Source organism: Pavona decussata, unplaced genomic scaffold (assembly GCF_977016875.1).
Source record: "Pavona decussata unplaced genomic scaffold, jaPavDecu1.1 SCAFFOLD_386, whole genome shotgun sequence".
In the NCBI taxonomy this organism is placed as follows: domain Eukaryota; kingdom Metazoa; phylum Cnidaria; class Anthozoa; order Scleractinia; family Agariciidae; genus Pavona; species Pavona decussata.
Window position 1 is genome coordinate 162,396 of NW_028145758.1, and position 24,973 is coordinate 187,368.

Here is a 24,973-nt window from a genome sequence, read left to right on the forward strand (position 1 = left end):
TCGCGCATTGTTGTTTTTACCACTCGAAAATAATATTCATATCTTCGCGCCGCCGTGTAATATCCTCTTTTTACTTTAAAAGAACTGAATTGTTTTGGTAGTGCAATAATTCCGGCCTCTCATTTGTTCTTTGTCTTTTTCTTTAGGAGTGGTAACAGTGGAAGCCCCTCTTGATTACGAGACCCTTACAAGTTACCAACTCACCGTCCGCGCGACTGACGCCAAGACCACATCTTTTGGTGAAGTGAATGTCGCTGTCACTGTGACTGACGTCAACGACATCGCTCCAAGGTTCAACCAATCACTCTACTTGTCGAAGGTTTCCGAAGCCGTGCCGATTGGTACCCCGGTGATTTCCGTCTACGCATTCGACAGAGACTCAGGAGTAAACAAGGCCTTGACATATCGAATTGAATCCTTGATTGCAAGCAGCAATAACAATAACAGCAAAGGAAGCGAATTTTTTATCATTGGCCAAGATACCAGCGAAATTTCAGTCGCTAAGGAACTCGATTACGAAACGCACGTGGTTCACGAATTGAAAATTATCGCCACCGATGGTGGGAGTCCACCTTTGACTGGTGAGGCACGTGTGCGCATCGTGGTTGAAGACGCCAACGACAATCCTCCCAGGTTTGAACAAGACAGCTATGCCACGTCCATATCTGGTGGCGTAGGGCCTGGGTTCTTTGTCACGCGGGTCATTGCCACCGATCCGGATGAAAGCGACGTTGGAAAGTTGCGTTACTCTATCAGTTCTGGGCAAGGTAGGGAGTATTTCCAAGTGGATCTCAAGTCAGGTGTTCTCACTATCTCCAGACAGGTGGGACTCGAGCGCGGTAAAGTGTACGACCTTGGCGTGGAAGTAACAGACGGGAAATCCACCGCAGAAACGAGCGTCCGTGTCGTGATTGGTGATACAAACGATCACAGCCCGGTGTTTGACCAAGAAATCTACACCGTCAGTTTCCATGAAAACTACCCTGAGGGTACGTTTGTCACCATGGTTACCGCCACCGACGAAGACTCTGGTAGTTTCGCGCGCTTGCGGTATACTATTGACGATCAGGAAGCCGAGAAAAAGTTCACAATTGACGCTGAAACGGGCATGATATACAGCAGGCTCACCTTTGATCGCGAAAATTCGTCTCATGCCTTCACGTCCGTTCCCATCCGAGCCACTGATGGAGGAGGGAGATTTGGATTCTGCACAGTGGAGGTATGGGTTTAAGTTTGTTTGAAATTACAGTATTGTGTTTTGTAAGTGGGTGTGCTTAATCTTACTTGAGAGTTCGTCGTGAACCCCCATCCCCCCCTCCCTCCCTAGCCCGAGTATAATCCCATTAGTGCTAACTGTTTTAACCCTTTAAGCTCTAACAGCGATCAGCATCAAATTTCTCCTCGTAATATCAATGCTTATTCAACCCGTGAGGTCATGAGAATTAAGGACATGATCACCCAATGTGAATTTTCTTGATATTTTAATAACTTCTCCTCAGTACTTTTACAAGAAAAGTATGGGGACAAGATAGGAGAATTTGTTCTTTGATATTAAGGATTAAAGGTTTAAGCTGTTAGCTTTGAGTTTCAAGCTTGTTTTGAGGCACAAAAGTCCTCCAATAATTAGATGCCCTAAACCTCGAAAATACGCCTTTAAAAGTCCTTGTAAATTAATATCAGCCAGATGCTGATCTACGGAATTTCGTGGTTCTTTCCCACTCAATTCAAACCTTGATTCGGTTTTTACTTACGTTTTTGTTTACAGTTCTAAAGTGTTGCACATTAAGTCAAAGCCATTCTGCAATACTTTTCAATCGTACTGTTTACTGTATGTTGCTCAAGGTGTTTTTGACTTTTGAAGCTGTCGATAAAATTCTAAAGTGCGACCACTCAAGTGAAAGCCACTGACCAATTCTCTCCTTTGGTATTGTTTCATTTTTGAATTCATAGAAGTTGACCTAAACCGTCGACCTTCAAACGCCAGCTAAAGAGCGCAAGCGAAGCTTAGTAATTCGGAATGTTCATGAGTAAACTCATCGGCAATTTGTTTTTTGTAACAGGTACGAATCCTCGATGAGAACGACAACCAACCAAAATTCGAGCTCCCGCATTACGAAGTGACTATCCAGCAGTCCAAGCCAGTAGGTGCGTCCATCCTAGTGACTTCAGCAACTGACGCTGACACCGGAAGTAACAGTGTTCTGACGTACGTCATCCTTGGTCACCAGACCCCCCCGGTGTTTGAGATCGAGACGGACACGGGGCGGATCGAAATAGCTCAACAACCGGAACAGAAGACATACAAGTTCTATGTTCTGGCCAAAGATGGCGGCAATCCGCAGTTGAGGAATATGGTCCCCGTTTCTGTTAACGTTCTTAGCAAGAGTGCGAAGATCTTGCAGTTTGACAAGCCGGAGTATCGAGTCAACGTGCCGGAAGATACGGAAGTTCGCCAAGTGATCACTACAGTTCGTCCCTCTTTTCCAGGAAGTGCGCGCCCATCTATTGGTTTCAGGATCATCCCTGGAAATTCACCTTCATCGCGCGGCGAAAAGTTCAGCATTAATTCTGGAGGACAAATAAAACTCGCGGAGCCGCTGGATTACGAGATCTTAAAGAGATATGTTCTGGTCATTGAAGCTGACGCCCCGGCCATTTCTCAAGTTGCGCGCACGGTGGTTATAGTGACTGTTACCGACATAAATGACAACAAGCCTCATTTCGTGGCCCATCCTTACAGAGTCAGCGTTCCGGAGAACATCAAGGTTGGATCAAAAGTGCTGCGAGTGTTTGCAGAGGATTTAGACGACGCCAACAATGGACAAATTTTGTACGATTTCACTCCAATCAACAGACGCGAGTCCCGGTTCTTCACTGTAGATCGACACACTGGTTGGATCACAACTGTGCTACCACTTGATCGCGAGATCTCAGACTCCTTTGTACTGAGCGTGCGCGCTGCTGACAGAGGCGAGGTCACGCAACTCACGGGTCACACTGTTGTCAACGTGACTGTTCTTGATGTAAATGACTCACCGCCTACGTTCACTCGGGATTTGTTCGAGTTCTTTGTTCGGGAAGACGCGTTGATAGGACAAGAGGTCGGATCACTCGAAGCTAGCGACAAAGACTCGAACTCTGACTTCTATTTCTTCATCATGTCTGGCGATCCTCAAACGAAGTTTGGAATTGAGCAAAAGACAGGCAAAGTTTTTGTGCACACTTCTCTGGATCGCGAGTCGGTTTCGTCGTACAAACTAAACGTGAGTGCTTCCGATGGTCTCTACACCAGCTTCGCTACTCTGAACATCACAGTCTTGGACGCGAATGATAACCCACCGGTTTGTACCCAGTCCATCTCTATCGTACATGTCAGCGAGGACGTGGAGCCTGGATCCGAAGTATTGTTTATCGAGGCGACCGATGCCGATGCTGAGGACAACGGCAGATTAAAGTACTCCGTATTTGGTCAAGGAATTGGTGTCTTTGCTATCCAGAATACTACAGGTTAGTCACGCCACGATAGATGTGTTTGTGTCACTCTGAGGGCAATTTGTATCGCAGGTTACGGTTCACATTTTTAAATGAATTTTTTGGGCAAGTGTTGTTATAATTGAAGAAACAATGATTGATAATGATGATTATAATAATAACAACAGAAATAAATCGCAACCGCATCGATAAGCTTTTGCTAGAGTAATTTACAAGGCAGCTTGGCAATCAATCAATCAATCAATCAATCAATCAATCAATCAATCAATCAATCAATCAATCAATCAATCAGTCAATCAATCAGTCAATCAATCAAATGTTCATACCAGCCAATTTCATTCCTTATCAAACCGCAAGATTTAACGGTTTTTGGCCTAATTCTTCCACCGGTACATTATGATATTGGCCCTAGGAGTATTCAAAAAGAGAAACTTCAATTAAAACTTTCGTTTGCACTTCTTAGTTAGTCTCCCTTTGCAGACGCTCTTTTGGCTCGCCACGCTTGGGTGTCTACTCCACAGTTTGATTCATTTGACTTTTTTTTATTATTTGCTTGCCTAAACAATACATCGACCTCATGGTGTTTTATTGGAACGTTGCAAGTGCACTTTTCTAATGTCATGTTGTTTTCAACCCTCCTATTAGGTCGCTTAGTAACAGTTACGTCACTAGACCGCGAAACCCAGGACATGTACAACTTCATGGTGTCAGCGGAAGACCGCGGTGGGCGGGCCTGCTTCAGCAACGTTACAGTCCTACTTGATGACGTCAACGACAATGGACCAGTCTTCACGCAGGCACAGTACAGTAAATCAGTCTACGAAGATGCGCGAGTCAACAAGGTGCTGCTACAAGTGAAAGCGTATGACGCCGACATTGGAAAGAACAGGAAAATATCTTACTCGCTGGTGGATACGGCGGGCGATACGTTCAGTATCGAGTCTGAAACTGGTGTTATAACCTTGAAAAAGACTCTCAACAGGGAGAAAATAGCGGAATATACCCTGACCGTGCGGGCGCAAGATAAGGGGGTACCTTCCCAGTCCAACAACTGCTCGGTGGTGATACATGTACTGAATATCAACGATGTGCCACCAGAGTTTGAGGAGGCAATATACAGAGCTAACGTGAGCGAGGACTCCGCCATAGGGACGCCCATAACAACTATGCACGCCATCAGCAAAGAGGCAGGACACGAGGAGTTCACCTACGCTATCCTTGCAGGCCCTGATTCAGCCATGTTTGCTATTGATAAGAAAACCGGAGCTGTCACCTTGCAGACGAGCTTGGATTATGAGACGAGAAAAAGCTATTCTCTGACGATCCAAGCGCGTGATGTTGGTCCTCCTGTGCTCTCTGCCACCACTTCTCTGAGTATCATAGTAACCGATGCAAACGACCACGCCCCTAAATTTAGGCAGGAAATTTACCGGGCTAAAGTAGATGAGAACTCTGCCTTGGATACGTTCGTGCTCCAGGTATTTGCCATCGATCTCGACAGTGGTTCGAACCGCGACATTCGTTACAAGATCGTGAAAGGAAACGATGCCGGAAAGTTTAAAATCGATCACATGACCGGTGTAATCAGCACTGCAGCGCAAATCGACCATGAAGTGGAGTCCAGGTACTCTCTGACAGTGCAGGCTCAAGACGAAGGGGAACCACCGCTGTCCTCTGAAACTCAAGTTCGCGTGGACATTAACGATGTAAACGATAATCCACCAGAGTTCTTGCACACTAATTTTACAGTGATCGTTAGCGAGGACGCGCAGGTAGGGACAACAGTGATCTTTTTGCGTCCACACGACCGTGACAGCCATGGAAACGGAGGCCCATTCACTTTTAGGAGATTAGCGGGAGATGAGACGAAGTTCAGGTTACAGAGAGACGGTCTCATTACCAAGGCGGGTCCACTGAGTCACAAAGACGGTACACACACGTTTAAAGTTCGCGTGTTTGACAGTGGGGAGCCCCCACAGTTCACGGACCAGACCGTTACAATCAAGGTCGTAGAGAGCATCACGCATCCTCCGGAAGTGGAGCCGCTGACCGTGTATCTCAAGTTATACAGCTCTCAGTTCAACGGAGGTGTCATCGGTAGCTTGCAAGGGAGCGACCTTGACGGGGACCCTCTCAGATATGCGATTGTAGAGCCCAGCGCTGCGAGCCCCTTCACCATAACAGCTGATGGAGTACTCCGAACGACCGCTAACGTCCCAGGCAAAATTTACAACCTTAATATCAGCGTCACAGATGGACGGTACTTCAGTTTCGCCCCAGTGAAAATAGAAGTGTCGGACATAACCAAGGACATTTTGGACCACTCTCTCACGGTTCGTCTGGCCGACCTTGGACCTGGTGCCTTTGTGGAAAGGAACCTGGCGAATTGCCGAGATTACATCGGATATCTGCTTAATGTTCCGGCGCGTAAAGTTCGTATTTGGAGCCTGCAATCCGTTGATGATAATTTGGACGTCGTGTTTGCTGTCATGAAGCGTGCTAGGGTAAGGCTTCGATACTCTTAAGAACTTACGTTTTCAGGTCCATTAGTTTCACTTACGTACGTGGCAAAAACCGACTGACTTAAAACAAATCCAGCATAGTACGGCTAAGCCCTCTTGGGTCTTCTCAATGAACTTGCGAGTCGCGTACTGAAGTTCTTATGTTCGGTGCTTCGAGTTTCCGCGCGAGAGGTGGGGTTTTCGCTCTCTACTCCCTTATTTCTGCCCGCCCTATGGCCCCTACAAGACAAAAGTAGACTGTACGTAGTAATTGAATATTGAATCATTCAAATAAAATGGGAGGATTCCTCATAATCTTTAACGAGTCGTTGCCGAAAACCTCCAACAGTTATCCCGTTTGTCATTTTCGCGTTTTTTAGTATTCACAGTAGTGTTTACCAAACTCATTCTAACACTCATACCTCTTCGTGTTTTACAGGGTTTCTTTGAATCCCATCACATCGCACGCAAGCTGAATTCATCCCGAGGCGACTTTGAGCGAACTGTTGGAGTAAAGGTGGATTATATCGGCGTGAGCCAGTGCCGTCTTATGCAGTGCCCTGAAAACTACTCCTGTCAAACGGTCTTCAACCCCCAGAACAAACAAATACGAATCATGTCTGAACGGACCACTTACATTTCTTACGAGCATTCTAGGAGTCACGCGTGCATGTGTGACCATTACAAAGGTGAGTCACGCTATATTGTGCTAAGGAAAAAGATGCGCCTGGTTTTGATAACCAATTCTCAAACTCATTAATAAAAGAGAAAACAAAGGAAATCATTACCGTGAAAAAGGTTTGGAAATGTGATCTTAATTATCTTAAAATTTTGTGAACTTTTGCTTCGAATTTCTCCAAGAATTATCAATAGTTTGAGAAGCTATATTACTCTAAAGAGTGTTTCCTCCAATTTCTAAACACCTCGAAGTTGGTTAAAAAAAACTCGGCTGCGCCTCGTTTTTCCAACCTACCTCTCGGTGTTTCGAAATCTGAGGAAACACTCTTCCTCATGTTTGATCTATTACCTCAAAAGTTTCCTTCTTGTGTTTTCTCTGAGATTAAAGGTGTGTGCTCAGTGTTCCTGCGGAAAAGCAAATATGTGGAACACTAGCTCGTTGTCACAGTCCAGTTCGACTTATCTTCTCTTTTCAGAAAAAAAAAACTGAAAAAATGAAAGCAAAATTAAAACAAATAAAATAGAAACAATCCAACTAAAGGAAATTTCCATTTAGAGTTTCTACACTAGTTAGTTTTCGCAAGATTTGTTGTTAATTTGCGCAAAACGTTGACAGGTCTAACTCATTGGCAGTGCCTCTTCTCTGCTTGTATTGCGTTGAACACGTGATTTGTCTTTTCTGACCAGTTTCCTCTCTGTTCCAGGCTGTGTGAGTCATAGAGGAAAATGTGCGTCCAATCCCTGCCCTGCTGGTTACGAGTGTGCGGACGTTTCAGGCGGTTTCAATTGCAAATGCGTTGATTCATCTAAATGCGACTTGGACAAACCAGGTTGCGAGGATACTTCGTGCATAAAAGGTATGAAGTACTTTCTCTTCTTTGCGTAAGTTGCAAATAGCAGTGTTATGCTTTTGTTAAGAAACTATTCGGTGAGTATTAATTGTAGCCACAAGAAACCCTAGTTAAGTGGATGGCTTTGCTTGTCAAAGGACTTGGCCTCTATCTTATGGTTGTGTTTTTGTTGTCTTTAGGTGCCAACGCCATGACTTTCAATGGCGACTCGTACATCAGGTATCGATTGAAAGAATCATTTGACGAACCTTCCCGCTCCATCAGCCTCGCTCTCAAGACAACTGAACCACAAGGAACACTGGTGTTTGCCGCTGGCCAGTATGACTACAGCATCTTGGAGGTTTGTAAACTACGTATTCAATAGTCCATTTTACATTAGTGTGCGTAGTGACCTGGCCTTTGAGTAGAAACGAGGCTACGTTGACTTTGTTTTGATACGAACCTCAGTGTTTTTCGTATGTAAATGCAAACTGATAAACGAATCAAAGGCCAGGTACCTAAAACACACAACTGTAAAGTGGGTTATTTAGCAACATAATAATTTAGTTTTCTTAGACTCAAACGTTTTGGTCAAATTGCAAGACATAACAGAGAGTACCGCAGAAAACCACTTTGCTTTGAGTGGCGTTCACTTAAGTTAACTTATATCTTTTTCACCTTATTATAAAAACAATGAAGCCCTTCTTAATTTAGAACGTTTCTCTTTCTCACTTTAGATAGTAGATGGCCATCTTCAGTTACGCTTTGACTTCGGCAGTGGCGCTGGAGTAGTGAACCTTGACTGGGCCAAAGTGAATGATGGGGCATGGCATCATGTGACAGTCATGCGGCAAGGTAACCACGCCACGCTGATCCTTGATCAAGGCCGCCACCGCGCCTGGAACAAATCTCCCGGGAAAATGAGGATCCTCAATCTGGACGAGAACGCTATTTATTTCGGTGCCAAAGTTGTGAGGTCCAAGACAAGACGGGATATGAGTGGTCGAGGTAGGAGTTGCTCTCAGTTGTGAAATTAAGTATTTTTTGGGTGGGGGATGGGGAGGTGGGGGCTATTAGTGAGTGAACTCTGAGGAAAGCATCTAAGTAAAAGACAAGCTGACTGTTAATTATTTTCACTGATTGATAAACATGCGACGAGATTCTTTCATTGTTTTCTCTCTGTTGTGCTTTCATCCTTCCCCAATTTCAATTCATAAAAGATAACGTTTTCGCTTGAGCTGTCCAGTCTACCTATTGTGCATAAAAGCAAGGTATTTCTCGACATCAAGACAGTAGTTAACTCAAACAAATGTCTTCTTTCTCTTCAGGTAAACGAGTTGAAAATGGATTTAGAGGCTGTCTACAGAACTTGAATATGAATGGTGAAGACCTTCCAATGTCCGGCTCAAACAGCTACGTGACCGCCCAACCAAATAACGCAGTACCAGGGTGTCGGTTGTCGGGCGCTTGTCGTGTAAACAAATGCGAAAACGGTGGGACCTGCTTCCCAAGCGGGAAAAACGCTTTTACGTGCACATGTCCAAAAGGAGTCAAAGGACTTACATGTGAGCAGGATATCAGGCCCTGCGCATCCAACCCTTGCGCTTTTGACGCTAACTGCACGAACATTGGCAGTGATTATAAGTGCCACTGTCCTGTAGGGTTAACTGGTAAGAACTGCGATGAAGGCTACAACTGCAACCGCAAGCCATGCAAGAACGGCGGCATATGTGAAGGGAAAGACGACGTGAAGACGGTTTGCTCCTGTATGCCGGGTTACACTGGTCCTGATTGTTCTCAAGACGTGGATGAGTGCGCCAGCGCTCCTTGTAAAAACGGAGGCGTCTGTGTGAACACGTTTGGAGGATTCACATGCAACTGCTCCACCAGCACACACGGAGGAACGTTTTGCGAGCAAGTCCTGCCCAATGTTGAAGCCCGCCAGGGATGGCCTCTCGGACAAACTGAAATCATCGGCATCGCAGTCGTCCTGGCCGTTTTGTTGCTTGTTGTCCTCCTTGTGGTATTCATCCTGCGTTGGCGAGCGAAGAGGAAACGGAACATGCGCGACCAATTAGAAGCTACTAACGCGTCAGTTTTGAAAGTGTCCCCACCCGTGGTAGGCTCAGAGGTGGCATCTCCCGACCCTCCCACCCCTCCCCCGAGAGAAATTCATGGGTACAACGTGGAAGATCTGGGCATGCCACCAGGTTATGACGCAGAAGATTCATGGCGCAGGCGCGAGAGGGCTCGCAAAGATTTCGGTACCATGAAGACGCTGACCTCGCTATCAGATAATAACCTGCCTGGTTACCACTGGGATTACACGGATATCCCTGCTGACTTGGTCCCGAGAACTCCCCTGTCTAAGGAACATTCTGGGAGCTACGAAGGGGTCCCTGAGGGTGCATCATTTGTTCCGGAAGTTCCGCAAAGACCACCCAGCTTCAGGTCCTCGCAAGGGTCCCTAGATGCACCGGAAGTTCCCAAGAGGCCCCGAAATTACAAGGTCTCCGAGTCAGAAGATGGATACCAGGATCCTGTGCCCCATGTTCCGAAAAAGCCCGTAGAGTACCTTAACCCCAAGGGTAAATCTGCGTCCAGATATTCCATGGATTCTCGCTACTCTGAATTCTCTGACGCTACCGATCTCGATCCCGACATTTTCAAGGGCCGTTTCCCACGTCCTCCAAGGGAACCGTATCCCGAAAGCCTGGACCAACATCCCGTGGGATCATACGCGCCTACATTAATGACCCGCGGGTCGTCAGTACTGGATAGCATTACCGATGGCATGTACTCGGAGGACCATCTCGAGCGGGTTTACCTTGGGAATCGAATGGAGACGTGCGATGATTCGCCAGAGAACTCGTACCTTCACTCGGAAAACTGCTCAGAAGATGAGGATGACGACAATGGAGAGAGGTATTCGTGTGGTGTGACGCCCGACCCGGAGTTTCATAAAGCATTGCAACGAGATATTAAAGAAATGATGAAAGAACTGGAAGAGTTAAAGTTGGAGTCCGAACTCTGATACTGCAATAAATGCAAACTGAAGACTAGAAGATCCTGCAAACAAACATCTCTTATCCTTTACTTCGCAATGAAAAGTGCTTGGTAATGCAAGTTTAGGCCATTTTAGAAGATTAGTAACCTATAGAGTGTTTTCACATGACGTCACGGCGGCCATGTTGGTGTCCCAAAACAAAGAAATGGCGGCCATGTTGGTGTCCCAAACTAAACCTCTGGGAATTGAACTCTATTTTTATGCAAATACTTTCATTTGTTTCAGTCAACCAATATGGCCGGTAGTCACGTGAATGAAAACACTCTATAAACTGGGCATTAGATTTAGCAAGAATTGAAACTCAATTTCTATGGCCATTTTTAATTAATACGCATACTTCATCGTTACACTGATCAACCAATCAGAATTCAATAAAAGTTGTCAGAAGCTAACTCAATATGGCTTAGTGGCATTGAGTTGGCTTTCTCGAATTCTTATTATGCGAGTCAATTGAAAATGGCTATTTTACAACTGCGACACTGAATACTAAGGACTTTTTTCTCTCGTAGTAGCGGACTCCTCCTTGTTAAACGAATATTTTGTTTTATTTCTATATTTGAAGCTCTTTATATGAAGCAGAAAGACCAAAACTGATGGCCAAAATCGCGCAAACCCTTAGCTGGGCACGCAGTCTTTAGTCTTACGAGAAAGCGATTTTCGGTGCCTTGATTGCTTGAAAATGACGTGCCCCTAAATACTCTATTTTTCTATTAATTAACTGCGAAACAGTTTCTTTGGCTAACCAGACAGTTTGCGTCATTACCTTTTCTTTGTGAACGCCTGAAGCTAAATTCTAAAACGGAATTTTTTATTCCAACCCTCTTCAAACTCTTCAAAGGTTTTCATTAGTAGCGAAGGTCCCGATTTAGTTTTCTTGAGGAGAGTAAGCGAAAGATTTTTTTCACAAATTATTTAACCAGTGACCGAAGGCTCGAAGAGCCTGATCTACGCACGATGACCAAGGCGCGCTTTAAAAAGAGTAATACTTTGAGGAAAGAGTGAAAGTCGTTTATAATTTACTTTGCAAAAAAACAACAACACAAAAAAACAAAGGAAGGAAAACAGAATTTTATAGCAGATGATTAGGCTGTTTATTTTGAATTTTGTAGAAAGCCCTCACAGGCGTTAAATTATTTTTATGATAACGTTTTGCGATTTTTTAGAATTATTTTTAATTTTGTATGTGGTTCTACCAACTTCGGGAGCGATTTTTTTCTCGATCGTTTTTTGAAATATAACGTTTAAAAAATCTTGATATGTACAGGACAAATTTCGGTTATCAGATACGTTGTTAGTATGTTATTATTTATCAGAATATAAAAGAGAGACGTTTGGCACGCACACAGCATTTTCATCGTGCTTGTCATAAGATGTAATTTATTTTCATGCGTCCTGTATACACAATAGCTCTTGACTTCAAGTCAATTTCGTATCTTTCATAAAGAATTTGTACACATTTTAGATGAAAAGCTTAGAAATAAAACAGGAAGACGCTTAACTGTGTTTTACCTCTCTGTGATAAAACGAGCCAATGAAATTAAAGGGAGGGGTTCACATTTTAGCACATGTGCATGAATCTAAATGCTTTTTTCTCTTTCTTATCAACTTTGGGGCCTTAAAAATCCCACTCACATGCACTTCAGTAATCACATTCTATAATAAGTCCAAGCAAAATGACTGATGGCCAAAATTCACTGAAAGTGCTAGTAGATTGTACTCATACTGTCGACCTGAGGATTCATTCCACGGTTGATGTGTTTACAGTTATTTGCATGCGAAATAACGCAATCATATGAAAAAATTACCACCCGAGTTACCTATTCCCTTCCGAATGGTTCATAAACAACGAATTAAATTAAACAGGCATGGGTCATAGCGAGCAAAGGCGAAAAAGTATTTTGATTCATGGACATGTGCAGAACCGTGAACCCCTATAATAATTCTTGTTTTACAAAGGCCCCAATACTTCAGTTTCCGAGGTGTAAGGCACAAGAATACAAACCTCCCTTATTTCCCCTGCCTGCCTGCGGGCACATTATCAGTTAAATCTCCCTGTAACACCAACAATAGACGTCTTTTTATGCGCGCCGAAAAGAGAGACAAACGAGCGACGAACTGGACTCCCACAAATACGGACTTTGAGAAAGTCTACACCACCACCACCACCAACAACAACAAAAGCGTTTATTTAGACACGAGTTCTCATAAAAATGTCTATTTCCCCGGTTCTCTCTCTTTCCTCCTCCTCTCCTCCCTCCCCTCAGGGGATAGCCGATGATAGGTGCATCGTCTCAGCGTAGGAAGCTACTCAGGATCGTACTAGCCCAACAGAAAAGACTGTGTTGTGAACGGCGGACTATTTAGCGATGAGAACGGCAATCCTTTTGCATATTACTTGGAGTACTTTAATTTTCCGAGAGCTCGGCTTATGTTTAGAGAAGTCTACTCATATTCTACAGCGATGCTATCATGAATGCTGTTGTTAGATTGGCTTACTCGATACTCACTATGACTTGCGCCTTTACTTCGCGCTCCGCGCGCGTGTCCGATTCCCTTCCTAGATAGGCTGAGTGACGAAAAGGTGCTCTACACGAGGAGTTTAAACCCTAAAACAACATCGTAACTTAGTAAAACTTTTATTTTAGGGAAAATTAGTCAAGATCTACTTACTTATCCAAACCAGTAGATTATTATTTTCTTCTCTACTTCTGTGCGTGATCAATTATAGTTTACTCAAGAGATCTGGCGCTTATGATCACATACAATGTTAGCCGTGCGAGAAGAAAACGAAGCGTTTTTCTTTCTTAGCAGAATGGAAAGAGTCAGAAGGTTGACGACTCTCTAGCTGGCCCACTTCCCCACCCCTCCTCCCTGTGTCTATTTAACTCAGTCGACGCCCGAATTTCGACCACCTCAGAGAACTCGATCTTAGACTGCGTGCAGTCCTATTTTTCCTCAGATCACGCTCCCATAGCGACGATAAAATTATGAACGAGGAGAGATTGGGGAGATGGAGGAGCTCGCGGCTCGCACAGAACTTAGGAGAAGAAGGAGACTGTGTGCAGTGTAACTTGACACAGTGCAGTATTATCCAGGCCCCAGGGCCGGGTTGTTCGAAAGCCCATTAACGCTAACCTACGATTAAAAATTAAGCGAGGTTTTCATCTCGCTCGCTGAAAATGGTTTTAAGAGCTAATTTCAAGTTAAATGTAAAGAAAGTCTAAGTCAAAACTGAGAGCCAAAAATCTTTTGGAAGGACTTTTTATTGATTAGTAAATAAACTCGAATCAAAGTTCGCGTTAATCCAGGATTAGCATAATCGAGCTTTGAACAGGCCCCGGTTGTTCGAAAGCCGATTAACGCTAATCCCCGATTAAAAATTAACCGAGGTTTTCATCTCACTCATTAAAAATGTTTTTAAAGCTAATTTTAAGCTTACAGTAAAGAAAAGTCTAAGGCAAAACTGAGGAGCAAAAATCTCTTTGAAGGGTCTTCATTGATTAGTAATTAAACTTGAATCAAGTTCACGTTAAAGGGGCAGTATCATGGGAAATCAATTTGAGATATCATGATTTTTGGCTAAAATTCACTAAATTCAAACTTTGAACACTGTGTTAATTAATTTCTCAGTCGCTTATTTAAAGAGATATTTATAGTGATTCTAAGACAAAAGGTTGAACCAAAATATAGTACAACTGGCGATTACAACGGCGAAATTTGTAAACGTCCGCCAGACGTTTTCAAATTTGAACCCCTCTCTATCTTGGTCATCTGCCGGTGAAAATATCCGTAGATAGTTTCTTTGCATTCTGATAGTCTTTAAATGGAATTTTGTCATTATAGCTTGGCTGCTATCAACCGAATAGGACCCAAATAGCATCTTTCCGATTTGCGATGTGTTACTAGACTGAATAGCGTGATACTGTCCCTAGCTTTGAACCAAAGGGGCCGCCCGAATGGGAACTGGGAAGAATACCATAATTCTTTGCGGGGGCGGAACTCTCTTATGTTTTCCGAAATTTTGTTTCGTAGTCGCCGGTTCTTTGAAGTTGAACACATTTTAACCAAGCATTTAACCATTTTTGCCCGCAAAGTAAAGGCGACACTGTTCTGACGTTATGATGGGGGACAGATTGTTGGGACCACATTTAAAGACCAGCGAAAAGGTTTGTTATTTTGTGGCGATCTGCCATTTTTGTCAACGTTTTGTTTAAAGCAGCCGAAAATTAAACTGAAGAGTGATGTGGAATTCTGTAAACGTTTCGCTTTCATTGAAAATATTTATTTTCCAATTGACGTAACTAAAAGATGTAAGAAATACTGTATATTTGTAGCTGAAAATGTCTGTACTAGAATAAATAAATAATTACGACCCAGCATGATTCACTCACGAAATATTTCAAGACTTTATGGCACGAGTTAAGAATTACGTTTAGAACCCCTTTCGCTTGGCAAACGAAAGTTTACAGTTCATGTACAACGTCTTTGTCATTTTCTTTTTTAGCGATGGACATTAAAAGAAATAGGTTCAGTTTTCGAGCCGTTAAATTGTACTTATGAGCTTAATTACTTTCCAATTGTCCAATTTTTTTGGGATATTTTCTTTGAATTTATTAAACAATTTAAGTCTTTAGCTAATTGCTCTAACATCCTTCGACGATCGAAGCAAAGCGAATGTGTAGGTCGACATTTCGAACTATTTTAAGGAATTTAATTCATTAAAATAGTTCGAAATGTAACAAGTTTATGTGAAATAGGTGTACTTGAAATTTGAACGAATTGATTCTTTTGTCATTTTTCCCTTGAAATTATCTGCTATTAAAAGGAAACAGAAATGTCTGATTGATTTATTAAAGTGATTGACAAGAAATTTTCATTCCACTGACCAACTTTAATACGCTGCCCCCATCCGGTTGGTCTTTCTGTTCCTCCTGTAAATTTGACATTTGGATTGGCTTGCGCTCATTTTTTGGTATATGGCCTGTAACAGTTTATTTGAGAAACTCATGACCATTAATTTCCCAGAATTTAGCCGCATCTCAAATAAAACCCCCAAATCCTTATAAGATTTGAGGTACTATAGGCCTCTTACATGTATACCCCAGCCTTTTAATTAGATATGGACTTGCAAGCTTTCTGATATATTACAAGGCCACCACAAAACCATCAGAATGCCTCACAGGATTTGCTGAGAGAGAAAATTAAACAAACAGAAAAAAAGAATGACCATAGCACGTCACAATAAATAAGGTTCTATAGTTCTACATCTCTCTCCATAAATCCAACCTGCCTTAATCTACAGTATTTCTGTCTCTCTCTCTCTATCTGAAAGATCATTGCTTCAACGTGAGTTTGGATTTTCATAGAACTAAACACGAAAACAAAATAGTCTACCGAAAAAGACAATAAAAGAAATAACCTCTGGACAAATAAGAAGCAGAAGTAACCTTAAATATAAGAGCTGTTACATGTGCATGCCATACCCAAGTTGGCCAGACCAGTCCACTCTCTCTTGTAATATTTAAATCGTGCAGAGATGAGGAAAAATTCTAAATGAGGCTCATCAAAAAGTGTGTTTGACTGTTTTCAACTCTGTGCCTTCAAAACTAGAAGACATGTAGGTTCTCTGTTTTGTTGTGCAAAACGTTTCAGTTGGTGATAATAAATATTCTCTCTTTCAGCAGGTGTTCCCTGCCTAGAGCTCACTTGCATACAATCCAGGCATTAGTTTTTAGTTTAAAGAATGTTTGGTGTCCACTCACGGGAAACCTGTAGCACCAACAGTGACAAGTAGCTAATATTTTTTTCTAGAATTCCCGTATCTCTACTTGATAAATTGTACAGTTTATGGGAATAAATGAAACATTGTCAAAGGTACATGTACCTTTGATGTTGATGTTTCAACAAATTCTCCCAACGGGTGCCATAGCAGGTTATTTGAAGAGGGCGAGAAGAATTTGCATGTTGACTTTGGGGCTTAGCGAGTGTCATAAATGTTAAATGGAGGCATACAATAAAAATTATTATTTTATTCTATTATAGTTACAGTTGCCAGAAAGTAACTTTTAGTTTTTGATTTTATTCAGGTGCTGAAGTCAGTGGTGAAACTGTTTGTACAGATCTCCACTCCTAACTACAGCATGCCATGGCAAATGAAGCGGCAACAACAGGTCTTTGGATCAGGGTTTGTTATTTCTGGAAGAAGAATACTCACTAATGGGCATGTGGTAGCATATCAGAAATCAGTAAGTAGATATTGATTGCTACAGGTACATCACTATCTGCGCAAGTCCTTTCAAGAACAAGCCACCTAGGCCTAGTTGTTTGAAAGCCAATTAATGCTAATCCCTGATTTAAAAAAATGAGGTTTTCATCTCACTCATTTAAAATGTTTTTAAAAGAGTAAAGTAAAGTCCAAGTCAAAAAATCTTTTTGAAAAGTCTTCATGGATTAGTAATTAAACTTGAGTCAAAGTTTAAGTTAACTCAGTATTAGCTTAATGGGGTTTTGAACACTCTGCTTAGCACAGGGCGCTTACAATGTTTCTTGGTCCTGGAAATTTTCGTCCACAAAAAAATACTAGATTATAGTGTAACATACGACATGTACCCTTAATCCCTGTACCCTTTCCTAGGTATGACCATCTTTACAAATACTAGTAATACAAATATGACCATCAACATGTAAGAATATCCCAAGACACCAGCTGTATTATGTTTGTTCCACATCTCTGTAGTCTTAGTGAAAAATTAGGCTCAAAAAGCACCAACTCCTTACTACTTAAAATCTATTACATTTACTTGCTGGGTCTGATCTATTAGCTAACGGCTTGAAAAATAGGTCATTTCCGAGTTGTCTTGAACCTTCTTATGAAAGCGTGGCTAAGTGCAAAGCTTTTCATATGAAAATTAGTAAATTTTGTTCGCATATGAATGAAAACTACAGTAATTTTCATAATGAAAACTACAGTGTATGCACAAAGCCTCGCTTTCATAATGTTGTACAAAGCAACTTAGAAATGGCCTATTGTCCTTTACAGCCGGTCTTTTTATTCCCTTGCGGTGTGACTGATTGCCAAACTTAGCCGCATTTTAAACTAAAGATATTGGTCATTATTTCCTCTTTTAGGTGCGAGTTCGTAAGCATGGTGACGCTAAGAAGTACAACGCTCATGTTATCCATGTTGGCCACGAGTGTGACATTGCCATGGTAACCATAAATAATCTATCTACTATTCAAGTCTTAGCCTAAATATATCTTCTCCTGCAAAACGTTTCAAGTGCCTAAGTGAATAACTGTACAATACAAAGCAAATCAAAGGAAAGAGAAACCTGTTATTACAGACACTGTTGAGATCTTACAATGCATCCACATTAAAGGGCCTTGGGGTGTTCCTGTAAAGGAGATTAATTTTAGGAAAAATGCAAAGCTGAGAACAGGAAAACAAAGTAGTTTTGTTAATTGGGTGTCTGTAAAGAGCATTTCAAGTTTACCACAAAGCCTCCAAAGGAATGACACAAGTGTCGGTGTAGTGGTTAGCTTGTTGAACTTCCGATCAGACAGTTGGAAGTTCAGAGGGTCAGTGATTCAAGGCTAGGTTGCGGTGTTGTTTCCTTGGACAACAACACTTTATTCTTGTGTATAAAACTGAGTACTGGCGTCATACTGCTGGGGGGTAACCCTGCAATGGACTAGCATCCCATCTAGTGGGGGGGGGGGGGGGTAGAAATACTCCAAGTTGCCTCATGCTACAGAAACCAGGTTTAACTCTGGCCATGTGGGCCACTTAGGCTTGTAGTGCGACTTTACGTACCTACCCCACTCTCCCCAAACTAAATAAATAAATAAATAAATAAATGCACTGTAAATAAAGCAGAGTTCAGTCCAAAGGGCTGCTCAATCCAAAGGTTATAAAGGCTGCTACTTAAAAGATCTGTGTTATCAACTTTTGCATTATCTTCCACATTGCCTACAGCACCAGCAGCCAGCATATTCTCTTGTGTGTTGTTTCTTTATAGCTTGGTGTGGCAGATAATACATTCTGGGAAGATCTCTGCCCGCTGGAGTTTGGAGAGGTGCCAGCTCTTGAAGAGGATGTGGTCTGTGTTGGTTTCCCAACTGGTGGTGATAATATCAGTGTCACACGAGGTGTGGTATCCAGAGTGGAGATCCAGCGGTACGCACATTCGGCAGTGGAGCTGTTGGCTATTCAGGTTAGTATCACAGTGTTCAGCTAGGACAAAAAGGGTTGGGACAAATTCACATTTATGATGTTTTCATATGCACATGACAGAGAGACAGTATGTGAGAACAAAAACTATCCATTCCCCTCCCCCCTCCCCCTTACAATGTTGAGCCAGTGTAAGAAAAATACCTTGTGGATTTCAACATTGTATGGGGGAGTAAAATGTGTTGTAAACAGATAACATGTCTTCTTTAGTTAGGTCACACTAAATTGGCAGTTTGTAGCATACTTTGTAAAATTTGTCCCAAGCCCTTTTGTGTTTGCTCAAAACCATGGCAACTAAACTGCTTTTTGTTTGTTTGTTTTTTTCAAATCCAACTTATAACATTGTAAAACTGACACACTGAATTTGTATTTCCACTGGTGGATAAAGTATTGGTGGAAAAATCACACCACAGTATATTAACAAATTCTTTGTCCAAGAAAAATAAACAAGAAGTTGAAAGTAAAGATAGAAAATTATTAAGTCAATGTTATGTTATACAACACCATGAAGCTGTAAAAAATATTCAGAATAAAACGACTTTTCATTCAAAATCAAATCTTAACCAACCTTTGCATAGAACAAAACAATATTTACTCTTGATACTTTCCAGCTTTGATGAATTTGGTGGTTATGGCACCTGAGTAACTTTTTGTTTTTTCAATTCCCAAAAATTTGATTGGTCCATGTTAATTTGACAAGATTTACAACTGATGAACTATGCCTCTTAATTTCCCATGATAGAGCTAAATAACCATACAAACAGATAGTGACAATGACAATGTGAAGTTGGTCGCTCCCTTGAAAAACATTGTGACTCCTTTGTGACACTGTTGTAAACTTGCCTATTGGAGCCTCAAGAATTATTGCCAAATTGTCAAAGAATATTTGACCCTTTTCAAAGTTCCCCAATAATAACTGACAGCTGTTGTTTCTGAGTGCCGTTCCTTTCCTTTTACAGATTGATGCAGCAATAAATAGCGGGAACAGTGGTGGCCCCGCCCTGCAGGATGACAAAGTTATTGGTATTGCTTTTGAGACCCTGGATAATGCGGAGAACATAGGATACATCATACCTGTAAGTTGGCAGGAGTGTATTTATTTATTTTATTTTATTTTATTTTATTTACAAGATTTCCCAATGCAAATAAACGGACAACTGGCAGGGACTTGCCACAGATTACAGGGTCTTGAAAGACCCAAACAATGAGAGGCAAAACCAAAACCATTGAAAAAAAATATTCCATCGCATTTATTCCCATTCCGCATATGCCACACATGACATTCCAATCCTAGCAGTATGCAGGATGTTTGTCCCTTGAACATGGTTTTTGGCCTTAGCTCCCATGAGTCTCCTGTAGCTCAGTGGTAGAGCATCCGAACTAGTAATCGGAAGGTCTTAGGTTCGAATCCTGATAGGAGCACTCAGATTTTTTTCTGAGTATGTCTGTGTCATTTACTGAATAATACATCATTCTCAATCGTGACTAGTTCAATGCATTTTCCCACGCTTGGTACCTGTGTCATGTGTTTGCCTCAAGTTCTGATTGGCTCATTGTGCAGTTTGTGGCTGTTGTGATTAGTCAGAGTAATTACGTTGGTTTTGGTTCTACAGCACTCAAAGGAAAACCACTCTGTGAAGTAATTACATTAAATACAATAATTTTATTAATTATTACATTACAATTATTGAATACATGTAATTTGATTTACTCCACAGGTAACGGTTATCAAACATTTCTTGAATGACATTGCAAAGAGTAACATGTACAATGGCTTTTGTCGACTGGGAATCAAATGGCAGCCAATCGAAAGTGAACACATGAGGAACTACTTTCAGTTGTCCCCTGATCAGACTGGAGTCCTTGTAACCAAGGTGCTTCCTCTGTTCAGCTGCAGTGCTGTGATAAAGCGAGGCGACGTACTCATGGCTGTGGATGAAGAGGTGATCGCAGATAATGGCACGGTAAGAATTGTCATGAATCATTGTCGTCACATGGGGCTTTTGTTTGGAGCTGGATATCAGATTTACACAATTATCACAAGTTTCCTGCAACCCCAAGGAGTACCCCTGGTCTTCGGCACGGTTCTCCAAACCCTGATTCTATCAAAATAAATTATGTAATTTGCCAGTACCCTTTTTCAGACCAGTCCCCGGTTGTTCAGAGAGCGGATAACTCTATCCAGTGGATAAATCTCTATCCAGCAGATAAAATGTACTCCAAGTAATACAAAATTGTAACTGCTGGATAAAGTTATCCACTCTTTGAACAGCTGGGGCCTAGCATCTAAATTTTGTACCCATTTTCAGACCTTGTTTCTAGAATCCATACCCGTTTCTGTAGACTCAAGAAAAGAAATGTGAAATGCTTTGTTTATAATGGAAATGCACTTAGCTACCCAAAGTTAGTTTACAGGCATTCCACTCAGAAATAGCGAGAAACAAATAATAATCAAATCGAACATAACAGGTTAAAAATCGCAGCTGGCTCTATACAAGCGTGGCTGAGGACGGGGCTTGAACCAGGGACCTCCAGATTTCATGTCCGGCGCCCTAACCGCTGGGCCACGCCGCCTCCCTTGTTTTCAGACTTTCAGACCAAAAATGGATAAAATCTATACCTTATTTCAGACCAAACGGCTCAAAAACCATACCCTCTGGGGCCTCGGCCACGCTTGTATACAGCCAGCTTATATAGGGGAGTACCTCCCCTCCCTCCCGGCATACAGCATCTTAAGTGTGTAAGACAACATTAACAATTGGTTAATTGCTTCCCGTATTTGTGTTTAATTCAGGTACATTTCCGTGGAAACGAGCGCATCTTGTTTGATTACAAATTGTCGCAAATGTTTCTTGGTGATATCTGCAAGTTGAAGATCCTTCGACAGGGTCACGTGATGGCAGTGGAGGTTAAACTGGACTTAGTGACGTCACTTGTTCCGACTCAGCTTTATGACAAAAGACCCAGGTTAGTATCGAACGCACGCGCTATGCAAACCTTGGTGCTAGAAAAGTTTACGGAGCAGGAATGTAACGAACACCTCAAGATTTGTAACATTGCTTTCAGGTCATAGGTGATACTAGGATTATTTCCCGTTGAAACAGACAGAAGGGAATATTGGCTCTAAGTGAATCAGCCATATTTTCATATATGATCAACTGTAATGACCTGTTATAGAGTGGTTTTCAATTGAGTGTCGAAAGTAATCTCGCGTTTGCTTTGGTTTTGCATTACAACGCTTTGTGATTGCGTAACAAAACTCGCACCACTTTCTCAACCAATGGGAATCCAAACCAAAACCAATCGTGTTTTGGCCGCACGCGTTTTCCCGCGCTTGGCGCCAGTTACATGTATTTGCTTCGAATTCTGATTGGCTCGTTGTGTTGTTTACATCTGTTGCGATTGGCCAGAGTTATTACTTTGGTTTTGGTTTTACAACACTCAATTGGAAACCACTCTATCACAGGAACAAAGTAAGTTAACGTGTAAAAGCAAGATATAACGTACTATGACAAAATATGGTTCACCGGCGAGGATTCGAACCCCGGTCTCCTGCGTTCACGGCAGACGTGATAACCACTACACCACAGGCGCACCCACGGTGACAGCTGACGAAATAGCACAGCTTATTCTTATTATTTTACGTTCCCGATGGGCAAGTCCCTCGCAGGGCAGCTGGGCTACTCCGCCCCCCTCTCACCCCCGTCACATTTTTGGGTAATTTTTCCCAACGGCTTGATGGTACCCTTCTTAATAAATTTCTTTAAAATTAGAGATTCTGCGGAACAAATACGGTGACAAAGATAAGACAGTAACCAACGACCTTTAGTTCAACCAGTAGACAAACATGCCTTCAAGAGTTTTTTAAAACAAAACAAACAAACAATTGTGGCGCTTATTTCGCTAAAAAAAAAAAATAGCTGGCTTAAGTAAACAATATTGGAGAACTTTGTCGTGTTTTTTTTTCCTTAACCCAACCGTTTTGTATCGTGAAGCAATATGTAAATACGAGGGCGAGTGCTTCATCCGATTTCCAAATACCGTGGCGTCGAATGTTCGAGGTGTTTGGAAAAAGGATGAACTAACACTCTTTGGAGTGTTTGGATAGCTTCTCAAACCTTTATTAAATAATTCTTGGAGAAATTCAAAGCAAAAGTTTACCAAATGTGATAATTAAGATCACTTTTCCAAGCCATCACGATAGTGATTTTTCCTGTTTTCTCTTCATGAATTATTAATGAGTTTAAGAAGATTCGCGAGTGAGCCAGAGACTGTATGCTCAATCAAGACTTAATCCCAGATATTGGAACACACAGTCGACCCGTTAATCCAAACTAAACCTACATATAAGTCTCTTGTAGCCTAGTAAAGTCCTCAAATTGGCGTGAAGTCCGCAGTCTTCAAATAATACTCACCCGTCAGACGGCAAAGTTTTGTATGCTATACATTCTTACCGTCAACTCTCGCTTTACACTAGGGAAAAAAGGAATGAAAATAGAAAAACTTATACCTGTCACCTTTGTTTTTGTAATTCTCTCATCGTTTCTTCTTCCTTCCCTTCAAGTTATCTGGTGTACGCTGGCCTGGTATTTGTATCTCTTTCCCAGCCCTACATGCAGCATCAGTATGGGAAGGACTGGGCACGAAAGGCTCCCATAAGACTCTGCGACCGTGTTTTGTACGGCATTTTGAACAAAACAGGACAAGAAGTGATCTTACTAAGCCAGGTGATTATTCTGTAGAGATGGTGTTATATGCATGGTAATGTGTTTAAACGGGCACTGTCACAGTAGTTTGTTGTATTTTGGTCTAAACTGCTCCAGTATTTGACAAAAAACCTGTTTTCTAGCATGAAGTTACTCTTAGAAACATCGGAAATACAATTTTAAGGGATTTCTCTTAGGAAGAACAAACTGTGCGAGTTCTCTAAAATACACAGGAAGAACTTGAAAAGATCGGCCAATCTTTTGAAGTTGTAATCCGTTTCCATCCGAGCCATCTGCGGCCAAACATAATTAATACTAGTTTCTGTGCACAAGTAGGGTTATTTTAACAAACCTGAACTATTATTTTAACGATTCCACCGATTCAAATATGTTTTTTGGCCACTCAAAGTGACACGACCTCTTTACTGCTTTTGATTGATTGATTGATTGATTGATTGATTGATTGATTGATTGATTGATTGATTGATTGATTAACAGGTTCTCGCTTCGGAGCTGACTACAGGCTACGAAACAATGGCAAATCTACAGCTTTTCAAGGTGAACGGGATACCGATTTTGAATCTGAAACACCTTGCCTCCGTACTGGATCAGATAACAAAGCCTTTTAGCAAAGGCGGATGTTGTCACAGCCCATGCGCGAAAATGGAGATTACTGTGACTTCTGAAAGCTGCGTGGAAGACAGCGCTCTTCAGAAACAGAATGACATCACCGTCAAAAGCTCTGGGACGAGCCAGAGGCAGGCCGACAATCTGATTCCTTTGAAAGAAGTGGGTGCTGTTGATGAATCGGACAGTCGCTCACGTGCAAAGCTTAAAACGTTAGAGGACGTGAAAAAAGACAGCGAGAGGGGAAGCTCCATTTGTGACAGTGACACGGACTCGTTGTCGGATTACAGGAGCTCAACCGCGCAGTGCAGTAAACAAGATTTCGCGAAAGCAGATTCGTGTCCATCAGACTCTTTTTTCTCGTCGACGCAAACGGGAGATGAGAATTCAGGCGTAGAGGAAGATCCCACTCTACTAAACAGAGAAGACTTCGTGCATTTTGAGCTGGATAAAGACAAGATTATTGTGCTGCACATTCCAACAGCTTACAACGCCGCTCCTGAAATATTGGAGCAATATGCAATAGGCCAGCCTCGCTCTGATGACCTGCCTGCTCCACCTTAGCACCCAGTCACGCGTTGTACACTTGTCTGTCGGGCGCTGTTATTTCCCAGATTGCTTTGTAACAGCTAATGGTAACAGGTGGTACTTGTAGAATTTCAAATGAATTCTCAGCAACAGCACAGAGGAACGTGATCTGAACAGGAGACAGAGATATTAGCTGTTAGCTGCTCGGGCTTAGGTAATTCATTTAATGCTAGCGAGGTTCAATGCTCAGTTTTCACCGGGGTGGCGGGGGGAGGAACTGGTGATGAAAGAAAGCTGATGAGTATTATTGAGAT

The 24,973-nt window shown here is 42.1% G+C and overlaps 2 protein-coding genes across 5 annotated transcripts in view; both read left to right on the forward strand.

Moving 5' to 3' along the window:
• Positions 1–12,066, forward strand: part of LOC146451450 (protocadherin Fat 1-like) — a 37,980-nt gene extending 25,914 nt beyond the window's left edge. For all 4 annotated transcript variants that reach the window (XM_085098842.1, XM_085098843.1, XM_085098844.1 and 1 more), the window contains exons 8-15: positions 147–1,219; positions 2,061–3,507; positions 4,138–5,996; positions 6,433–6,682; positions 7,376–7,528; positions 7,702–7,862; positions 8,239–8,509; positions 8,830–12,066. In XM_085098842.1, coding sequence (XP_084954968.1) covers positions 147–1,219; positions 2,061–3,507; positions 4,138–5,996; positions 6,433–6,682; positions 7,376–7,528; positions 7,702–7,862; positions 8,239–8,509; positions 8,830–10,535 — 6,920 coding nt within the window. In that variant the 3' untranslated portion in view covers positions 10,536–12,066. The remainder of the gene's footprint in view (positions 1–146; positions 1,220–2,060; positions 3,508–4,137; positions 5,997–6,432; positions 6,683–7,375; positions 7,529–7,701; positions 7,863–8,238; positions 8,510–8,829) is intronic.
• Positions 12,067–14,586: 2,520 nt separating this feature from the next.
• Positions 14,587–24,785, forward strand: LOC146451451 (uncharacterized). The gene is made up of 9 exons (XM_085098903.1): positions 14,587–14,734; positions 16,655–16,813; positions 17,697–17,777; positions 18,587–18,781; positions 19,758–19,874; positions 20,517–20,762; positions 21,593–21,765; positions 23,363–23,525; positions 24,003–24,785. Exons 1-9 carry the CDS (start codon positions 14,687–14,689, stop codon positions 24,693–24,695), a joined length of 1,875 nt encoding a protein of 624 aa, XP_084955029.1. The 5' UTR covers positions 14,587–14,686; the 3' UTR covers positions 24,696–24,785.
• The last annotated feature ends 188 nt before the right edge of the window (positions 24,786–24,973 follow it).

Coding starts and splice junctions, on each gene's coding strand:
- LOC146451451 (XM_085098903.1), top strand. CDS start 14,687: ATGATGGGGGACAGATTGTTGGGACCACATTTAAAGACCAGCGAAAAG. Junction 18,782..19,757: donor TGGAGCTGTTGGCTATTCAG/GTTAGTATCACA, acceptor TTCCTTTTACAG/ATTGATGCAGCAATAAATAG. Junction 21,766..23,362: donor CTTTATGACAAAAGACCCAG/GTTAGTATCGAA, acceptor CTTCCCTTCAAG/TTATCTGGTGTACGCTGGCC.